General features: G+C 57.0%; 1 protein-coding gene across 2 annotated transcripts; it reads right to left on the bottom strand.

Moving 5' to 3' along the window:
• Window positions 1-211: 211 nt before the first annotated feature.
• On the bottom strand, window positions 212-8941 carry IRF8 (interferon regulatory factor 8). Of its 2 annotated transcripts, none has more exons than XM_040571131.1 (9): window positions 8863-8941; window positions 6680-6854; window positions 5356-5539; window positions 4371-4459; window positions 3864-3975; window positions 3481-3528; window positions 2638-3024; window positions 2256-2368; window positions 212-1359 (listed from the first exon to the last, which is right to left on the bottom strand). In XM_040571131.1, the coding sequence occupies exons 2-9, from the start codon at window positions 6851-6853 to the stop codon at window positions 1180-1182; spliced, it is 1287 nt and encodes a 428-aa protein (XP_040427065.1). In that variant the 5' UTR covers window position 6854; window positions 8863-8941; the 3' UTR covers window positions 212-1179. The 2 variants fall into 2 exon arrangements, with proteins under 2 accessions (XP_040427065.1, XP_040427064.1); XM_040571130.1 differs by lacking the exon at window positions 8863-8941 and adding an exon at window positions 8162-8663.
• Window positions 8942-9774: the final 833 nt, after the last annotated feature.

The following is a 9774-nucleotide window of genomic DNA, read 5'->3' as shown; positions in this document are numbered from 1 at the left end:
CATTGCAATATCATGGTTTGGCTCATTCCTCTCCTGCCCCACAGCTGAAGCTACAGAAGCTCTGAAGTTACAGAGCAGGGAGGTGACAGAAGAACTTCACACCCCACACCACAAGGAAGATTTGTGCATGAACAAATAGGAGATACAAGGCTCTCCCCCTGCAAGATTTGCTGTTGCGATGAGTGGGGTGGCAAAAATATCACAAGAGAAATACAAAATATAGCACTTTAATCGCAGGCAGATAAAAAATTACAAAAACATTTAACAAAAAGTTTAGGCATAAAATAAATATGCAGCCTTATAGCACATGCACAGTCCTGGTTTGCAGCAGCTGCAAGGCACAAGCCCCATGCCCAAGCAGCTCCCCTGCGCTGGGCACACAAAGCATGTTAATGAGGATTTACACATGGATGCTGCTGCCTGGTCACGCTTGGGAGAAACCAACACGTGCATTCAGGAGGGTGAAGCCAACCTATGAATGCTATGCTGCAATCTTTAAAATAAAAAAGACAAACTCCATATTTGGTTATGAAAATTAAGGATTTCTACATTCTTATATTCAACATTTACATATATAATCTCTGCATTGCTTTCCAAATTTCAAAATACTTCAATATTACAGATAAAAATATAAACCTCATGACAAAAATAAACAAGAATTTGAGGAGGTTCACCTCAGAAGGCATACCATATCCTTCAGCAGGACTGCAAACACTTTGGGAGGGGTGGGGAGTTTATTTCTGGGAAGAACTTACTACATTTGAGAATTTTAAGGCTTTTCCAAGAGTTACCTCCTTCCAAAACACTATACTGAGCAAGGTCCAGGTGGCAGATTGCTGGGGCAGGTTGTTACAGCTGTGAGCTCCAGTTCTGCTGTACTGCTCACAGACAGGCAACACAAAGCATGGCGAGCTCTGACCTCCCCTGCTGTTAACTACAGTGACACAGGGATCGTCATGTTTGGTACAAGAGCCTTTGTGATCAGTGAAGTGTCCCCAGCACCGCTGCTGGGCATCCAGCTTACTTTCTCATGGCAATTTTTACTGCTGTGTCTATACAGACTCCGGACTGAGAACAGCAAAGAACAAGAACCAACTTGCCAAAAGGGGAATTGGGGCAGTAATGGGACCAAACCAGCCTGGAGTAACCTAGACCACTGACACCAGCACAGGAGGCGGCTCACACAGCAATCTGCTGGTTTTCTCTGAAGAGGGGCCGCTGGTGGGGGCCGCAGATGTCCTGGAAGATCCTGTACACCTGCTCGTGCTGCGTCTCGTCAGCCGCAGGGACCAGGGGGCTGCTGCTGCTGTAGGCCTTCCCCGCCTCCTCCACCATCTGCCTGAGGCACAGCTGCTCCACCTAGGCCAAAACAGAGCTGTGAGGACACTGAAGGAAGAGGAACATCCCTGGACATCTCCTGCTGCCTTCCCACCACAGGAACAGCACAGGGGGCAGAGCAGAGGAGCTGTGGCCACGTCCAGCCAGGCCAGTAGGCCCAAATTCCACAAGCCACCTTGTCCCGAGTGCCCCTAGCGTGTGTCACAGGAGGTCCTCTATAATGGGGGAGGAGAAAATGGGCTGGGTGACATCCCCACACATGCAGATTGCCTCAGGTGTGCGCGCTAGACAAGAGGTGGCCCAGTCAGAAAGTTGGGCAGGGAAGAGCAGGACTGAGCTCTGAGCTTATAAATCCCCTCCAGGTCCTCACAGAGGCTCAGTGGGGTCTCTGCTTGCTCGGAGGGGCCTGCAGTGCCCACCCCACACCCTCCATGCCCTGGTCTCGTGTCCTTGCTATGAGCACCTTGAAGGCCCGAGGGGTGTGGATGCCAGAAATGCCCCAGGCATTGCCTCTGGGCTCCCACCCCTGCTTCAACTTCTCCAGGGAAAGGCCTGCAGCCAGGCCATCACTTAAATACAGCCATTCCAGGGATTTATTTCCTCACAGAAGAGGGCAGAGGTCCCAGCGCCACGAGGCAGGAGCAGGAGGAAGCAGCAGAGCAAAGCAGAGGCACAGAAAGGTGGCAGAAAACAGCTTTTCTAAGCCACTAGGAGATCTATGAGTTGCACACTATGTGAAAGCTTCACTTGCAAATGGGATCTAACCAGATCAAGGGGTCTGACAAGCAGCAGCCCGTTGGATCAGCCAATGTTCAGGCCACCCAGGGAATGAAACTAGAGCCTTATAGGAGAAAGCAATGTGGTTCAGCAAGGAGGAGAAATTCAGTGCCAGGAGCTCTGAAGGGCAGCCACCGTACCTGGACAAGGATGAGCTTACACCTCAGCGTGGCGTCTGGGAACTCCTCTCCGAAGCACAGCATGACCCTGCTATCTGGGAAGCGGCCCTGGTTGTTGTAGTACTGCTGCAGGTCTGCCGGGAGAGGAGCACAGTCAGACGCTGCGAGCCTGGGGACCTAGCACCCTGCCCCAGCACAAAGCTGGGTGCTTGCTCAAGAGAATTTACTACACAACACCACACTGGATTATTCCTTCCCAGATCCTCTATGACCAGTTATTAATTCAGACCACTCGGTGATGGCCAATCATAACCCCAAAGTGCTCCAAAGGTAAAGACTACCTGGGGCAGAACTGAAAAAAACCCTAGAGAGGATGAAAAGCGAAGGGAATGCTCCTACAAACCTCTGAAGAACAAGCTGGTGTCAAATATCTTCACCACCTCGTCCCGGTCCAGTTTGTTGGGCCTGTCCTTGTACACCATGGTGTTCCCGCTCCAGAAGACCCTGCCCTGGCACAGCCTCTTGATGAAGATGCCCTGCTTGTTGCTGTGCAGCAGGACCCCCCGCTCCAGGTGCCCGAAGAGCTTCTTGGTGATCTGCTTCTGGCGGTCATTCTGGATGGCCTCGGCCGAGGGGAACCTCACGTGCTCCAGGGCATCGGGGGCGTAGAGCTTCTCGCTGGGGCCCGAGGGCTGGCTGAGCGAGATCCTGCAGCCCTCAGGGTAGGAGGTGGTGATGTGGCCCACCAGCTTCCCTCCGTAGAAGAAGTTGATCACCATCTGGGAGTAGCCTGGAAGGGAAGGACAGGCACGCAGCCCGTCAGGAGGAGCAGCAGCCAAACTCTCCCTGCTCCAGCACCCAAATCCCTGGGGAGCTGCAGAATTCCCTGGGAGAGTCTGGAGGAGACCTCTTACTTGCTGGAGGACACCTCCAGCACTCAGCCTGAAAGCACATGAAAGCTCCAGTTCCCAAACCCCTTTATCCCGCTGCAGGGGAACCTCTCCACGCCAAAGGGCACCTGGTCCCAACACCTTGGGACAGCCCCATGCTGTGGCTGCAGGCAGGATACAGTCACACTCAGCGTGCTGACCCTGCAGGACACCCCAGCAAAGCCTCCTGCAAGGCAGGGAATATCACCAGAACAACTTTCTGCCATGGCACATATGCACATGAGCAAGGCTGAGCTCCAGAGAGGACTGTGATGGCCAGAGCCCAGAAGCACGCAGGGGAATGGGAGCTGCCTCACCTGAATGATGCTGCTCATAGCCAGTGTACCCGTTCATCAGGGGCAGAGCTGTGGGCAGAGAGAGCAGAGATGTCAGAGATGCGCTCAGCTCCAGCCACGAGCACACCTCCCTTTCCCAAACCCCAGTCCCCAGCTGCCACCCCCAAGCTTTCCCCTCCCAACAAGCCAGAAAAGACTCCAAAAACACTGAACTTAAAATTGTGCAGGGAATGCTGCACTGTTGAGTGCCATGGCAGTGCTCCCAGTTAGCACTTCCAGCATTTTTAAGGAACAAATTTATGAAGTGCTGCCCAGAGGGAGCCTGCACCACCCCCCGCTGCAGTCACTGCCCTGGACAAAAAGCTGGCTCCCATTAAACACCCCCCGTGCCACCAGCTACTTACTGGGGTTGGGCTGCTGCACCCACCAGTCTGGGATCGGTGGGTTTCTGCAGGTCTCCTGGGGGGGCGAGGGGCTTCTCTTGATGATGCCCAGGTACTCGTCCACGCAGTGGGGCTGCCAGAGGACAGGAAGCCCGTCAGATCAGCCGGGGCAGGACCACAGCAGGTCTGCCCCCACACACCCAATGCTGGATCCCACCCAAAGAGGCAAAGCAAGAAGGACTCAGACACTCATGAATGCTTTTTGTTTAGGAATAGAGTGGGATTCCCCAGGCTGTACACCCAAATAACACCCTGAGAGCCTCCGAGAAGGGGAACAGAGGCATGAGAAGCCTGCAGCCCCCAGCAAACGTCTGCACAACCCAAATGCAAGCAGAAAGCACGCGCCATTCATGAGCAACCGCAGCGAGACCTCGGACAGACAAGCACAGCCGCAAGAACACCCGTGAGGCCGGTTCCCAAGATCTTTGGATGTTTAACCTCAGACCAGTCCTTGTGCTCAGGGCTCACCTCCTTCATGAGGTCGTCGATGGCAGAGGGGCTGCAGTCCATGTCGGCGACATCGGTCAGACCGCTCCCGCTCCCGACACCGCTTTTGCCTGCGGAGAAGGGGCAGGGATGCAGGCAGGGCACCCACGGCTCGCCTCGCCGCCAGCTTTTGGAAACCCTTCACCCCGCGAAAGTTACGAAACCGAGAACCGCAGCAACCCGGCGCATCCCCAGCAGCTGCGTTTTGGGGCCAAAAACCAGCTCATGACGAATGGCACCAGCACACGGTGACTACAAACAAGGCTAACCAAATTCGGTTGGGAGCTCGAGCACAGGAGAGGGTTTTTTCAGAGCACCCCAGAGACCGGGGCTGCTGCTGCTTCTCCTTTTCCCCCCCCCAAGCCCTGCTGCCGGTGGGAACCTGCAGCGCCATTTGCATACGGGCCCCGTGTGAACACAAAGGAGAGGAGATGCTAAAGGCAGGCTTCCTGCAAGATTTTTTTGTTCTTAAGTCAAAACTTGCAAGAAAAAAGGAAAAGCGCACACATGCCTGACCACAAGTAGAGATATACTTAGCGCGACCTGTGCCGCACCAGACATCGCAGCAACGACTGCTCTGCTGAGCTGCTGTTACTCTCATCAGTGCCAAGAAAAGGGATTTATTGCAGCTCCCTGCCAGGGTGTGTGGCAGGAGGACAAAGGATTTGGGGGCTCAACCAGCCCCAAAAGCAGGAGGAGGATTCAGGTTTGTCCCTAGTGCGTCACAGCCTAGCAGCTCACGCGATGCTCCAGTTATTCCCCGTTTCCTAAGCAAGGGGAAAACCCACCCGTGCTCCTTGCCAGCCCAGCAGCTCCTTCCCCACCTCCCGGCCCCAAAAAGGGACACAGGGCACGTCCCCGAGCTGTGGGGCCAGCCCCACGCCACCAACCCAGGAAGCACCGCTCAAATTTAGGTCAGCACCAGCCAGGGCTGCGCCTGGCCCCGTGCCCTCATCAGGGCACTCACATTTCTGCTCCTCCTCCGGGACGATCCTATAGACCTTGTAGGGCTCGGAGATGTCCAGCTGGGACCTGTCCGTCACCTCCTCGAAGTCAGGGCTCTTGTTCAAGGCGCAGCGCAGCCGCGTCTTCCAGGTGGCCGGCTCCGCTTTGTCGCCTTCTTTGAACTTTCCTTTGAAAACAGCCCAAGCCTAAAAAAAACAGCAAAAATAGAAAATAATCCTCCGTGCAAGCTCTGCAAACCCCCTTGGTCCTAGAGGTGAATGCGCTGGGACCGCAGAGAGCATTTTTGAGCTGCAGCCTGCTCAGGCACATCTGCTGGTGGCAAGTGGACCACCTCACACTCTGATGTAAAAAAAATCCTAAAAACTTAAATATTATCACACACTCCCAGTCTGTGCCAGCCACCGACCAAGCTCCAGGACCCAGATTCGGCCCCCTACCTTTTACAGCCCAGCTTCAGAGCCAAGACTGAAACATGCAACTTCACCTCTGTGCTGACGGACGTGAGGATTCGCATCCGAACCAGCAATATTCTTAATAACACCCAAACTCACAGCGAAATAACCCTGGTTTTCCAGCTTCTGGCTAATACCTGATAGCTGGTTTCTTTTTAAGATCAGAACACCAGTTGTGCTTTCATGAGAGGTGGGAGAGTACGTTTTCCTACTGGAGATTATAAAATACTACATACAAAAACACACAAATATATACAAAGCTACCTATATTGATGTGTTCTCAGGTGGCTGAATTCAGCACAGCCCTGCCAGCCTCATATCCCACTGCTCCTGAGCTAGGCGCTGAGGGCGCTGCCCCGAAAGACCTCGTCAGGACGGATACAGCAACAGATGGAAATGGGGCCAGAAGGATGGGAATTCCTGGGGAAGACCCTGACCTTTTTGGTTCATTCTAGTTCAAGACTGAATTTTCCAGTTTTCTCAGAGAGGAGGGACTTTACATTTTGGGGAAAAAGCTGGGATTTCCTTCCTTCCCTCAGGATTTTTTTTCTTTTTTTAATTAATCCAGTCTTTTCAGAAGGAACCTGATGGGAAGCTTAGGGCAGGTCACAGAGCACTTTGGGCTCTCACATCGGATGGGAACATGCAGGAAACAAACCTAAACCCAGCGTTAACATTTGACAAAAAGCAATGACCTCCCTCAAACGATCCCTGTGGGGATCCTACACAGATCAAAGGTGCTGAGGCACCTCCTGCAAGGAGCAGAGCAGTGAAATACCCAGTCACCAAGGCCATTTCCCTCCTGCAGGTGGGTCAGCAACAAAAACCAGCAGCCCGGAGCCACGGAGAAGAGGGGGACCCGCCTGACCCTACCTTGAAGATGGAGGCATCCACCTCCTGGTTGTAGTCCTGCTTCCCGGCGTGCTTCCAGGGGATGCGGAACATGCTCTTCTCCTCGTTCTCCCAGATGAGCCCCGGGTAGAGCTCGCTGTCGATCTGCTCGATCAGCCACTGCCGCAGCCGCCGGCCACCGTTGCGGTCGCACATCCTGGGCAAGAGGAGGGAGCCCCGTCAGAGGGGGGGGGGTCTGTCCATCCCATGGGGACATCTGTCTGTCCGCACCGCAAGCGCAGCCTCCCCGCACCCCCTGCCTGCTCTAACAGCAGCTGGGCTATCAGACAGGTCTTAATTGCTGCATCTAATTAGGACGAGCAGTCCCGCACCTGAGCGGTGATTACCCTGGAGAGCCAAGGGACTGCGATATTTCCAAGCAGGAAAATAAAAAGGAAGACAGCAATTTGGGTAACAGCAGCCCCGCTGTGCTCCAGTGTATCACACACAGCTGGAACAGCACTGCCTGAGGGGACACAGCTTCCAGCAGCTCCCCCGTGCCCGTCTGTACCTAAAATCTCTCTTTTTGTGATAGAAAAGAGGCGATTTTAGAGGAATTCTCCTTGATTTGCTACAAACCCTTCCTCCAGCTTCCGAGCAAAGCCCCGAGCACAGCAGCGGGCTGGCTTGGCACCATTACTCCTCTCTTTGGCTGCAGATGGGTCACATCCAAACCCCACAGCTGGAAATTAAAGCCCTGGCTGTGCCACCCACCAAGGGACGCCGCATGTGCGGACAGCCCCCTCCACTACAGCTAGGGACAAAATAATTAAAATAAAAAAAGAGGATGAAGGCATCAGCCAGCGTGAGAACAGCGAGCCCAGAGCTCTGCTGGCTGGGGACCGGCCACGGGTGCAGGTAGCAGCCGGGGTCACCACAGGGAGCGGGGCCGCGCGACCACATCCTCTCGAAGCCAGGACCCAGCGGCCGCGCTGATGGACCCGGGGGGGTGAAGTGGCCTCGCTTCAGGTCACCCTTGCTGCTCTCAGCTCGTTTTTAGCAGAAAAACCTGGCCGAGCACCCGTGAGAAAGCTCTGGCAGCCCAGCACCGGACCCATCCTGTCCGGGAGGGTTTGGGGGAGAAGACCTGGATGTTCCCAGCACAGGGACCTGGTCCCTGCTTCCCCAGGGGCTCGCACCAGCCAAATGCCACCACCTCCTGTCCCCTCTCCATCACAGCCACCCCACAAGGCACAGACATTCACCGCAGGCCCTGCTTTTAGGGGGGGCACAGCAGAGCCACACACCCCAAAGCACCCTCAGGAGCCCATCCCCGGGGACACGAGGGGCACACACAGCCCCCCTCAGAGATGCTCGGTAACACAGGGCTCTAACTCAGCCCGTTCTCTAAAAACCCCGCTCCCAGCACCAGCAGAGGCCGGGCCCTGCCTCTCCCCCACACGAGGCTGTCCCAGCCCCTCGCCCCAAGCCGCCACCACCTCGCTGCCCCCACCCAAACCCCACCTGCTCCAGCCAGCCCAGAGGGTTCTGCCATGGAGCAACAGGGGCAGCACCACCCAGGAGCCCAGAACTGTTCAGCATCAGGCCTGGTGTCCAGCACCCCAAAACCTTCCATTCCAGCACCCCATAGCCCTATTTCCTGCACCCCCAGCACCCTAAAACCCCCACAACCCCATTTCCTGCACCCCTTGTAGCCCTAAAACTCCCATCCCCACGCAGCCCCGTGACCCTAAAGGTCTCTTCCCCGTGCACCCCCGTGGCACTGAAACTCCCACCCCCCTGCACTCCACAACCCTAAAAGCCCCATCCCCTGCACTCCCCACAACCCTAAAGCTCCCATCCCCGTGCACCCCACGACCCTAAAACTCCCTTCCCCATGCACCTCCATGACCCTAAACCCTAAAACTTCCTTCCCCGTGCACCCCCACGATTCTAAAACTCCCATCCCCATGCAACCCTAAAAACCCCATCCCCGCGGACCCCCACAACCCTAAAACTCCAATCCCTTGCACCCCACGACCCTAAAACCCCCATCCCCGTACGACCCCTAAAACCCCCACCCCCTTACATCCCCGTAACCCTAAAACCCCCACCCTTGTGCGACCCTAAGACCCCGCCCTCCCCTCGCACCCCCACGCCCCTAAAGCCCCCCAACACGCCCGTTAAAGCCCCCATACGGTCCCATAAACGCCCCCGCCCCGTACCTGCCGCCGCCCTGCTCCGCGATACCCGCGCCGCGGCGCGCCGGCGCGCCCTTATAGCGCCCCGCAGGGCGCGCCCGCCGCCCGCCCCGCCCCCGCGCCTCGCAGCCAATGGGCGGCCGCGTCGCCTCGCCTCTCGCCCAATGGGGAACCGCCGTCCCCCCCCGCCGCCCAATGAGGGGCCGCCCAGTGGGGGCGCGCGCGGGGCTCGCGCCGCTTTCTCTGAAGCGCGCGCCTTTCCGGGAAATCAGGGCCGCGGAGCGGGGCGGCGCCGGGAGAGAGAGCGGGGCTGTCGCGATCAGTGTCGCGATAGCGGGCGAGGTCACGATATCGGTCAAGGTCGCGGTTGCGGTCACGATCCCGGTTACGATCGCGGCCGCGATCGCGGTCCCGGTCACGATCCCGCTCACTATCGCGATCCCGGTCGCTGTCACGATCGCTGTCGCGATCGCGATCCCGGTCCCGGCGGGCCTCGCACCCGGCCGCCAGGCCCCGGCGGCTCCCGCAGCCTGCCCGCGGAGGGTTCGGGGTTTTTGGGGGGGGAGGGGAATTACCAGCTCCCGCTCGCATTTCTCGGAAAAAAAAAAAAAACACCAAAATTGGCCCCGGGGGGATACAGAGGGATGGGGAACGTGGGCGGGGGGGGGCGTGAAAATACGGGGCCAAGGCACAGGTCCCCGGTGCCCACCCCCTCTGGCTTCAGGGGCAGCGTGGAAGCGGTTGCAACGACACGCTGGGAGAATTCCAGCAACGACCGCCGTGGGCTGGCAAAACCGGCAGCGGGGCTGCAGCCACCGCTGGTGCTGCTGCCGTGGGCCAGAAGGGGAAAATGTGCCCGGGGTCACCTGGGTCCGGGGTCACCTGGGCGTTCACGGTCCTGGCACGTCCCTGGCGCAGGAGATGCACTGCGGGCAG

This window comes from Cygnus olor, chromosome 12 (assembly GCF_009769625.2).
Source record: "Cygnus olor isolate bCygOlo1 chromosome 12, bCygOlo1.pri.v2, whole genome shotgun sequence".
Lineage (NCBI taxonomy): Eukaryota > Metazoa > Chordata > Aves > Anseriformes > Anatidae > Cygnus > Cygnus olor.
This window is presented reverse-complemented; position numbering and strand designations above follow the sequence as displayed.

Excerpts from the sequence above, each read along its gene's own strand:
- IRF8 (XM_040571131.1), bottom strand. The coding sequence starts at position 6,853 with ATGTGCGACCGCAACGGTGGCCGGCGGCTGCGGCAGTGGCTGATCGAG. Across the intron at positions 3,976-4,370 it reads TCGACGACCTCATGAAGGAG|CCCCACTGCGTGGACGAGTA; the intron begins GTGAGCCCTGAG and ends GTCCTCTGGCAG. Across the intron at positions 3,025-3,480 it reads CTATGAGCAGCATCATTCAG|GCTACTCCCAGATGGTGATC; the intron begins GTGAGGCAGCTC and ends CTTCCCTTCCAG.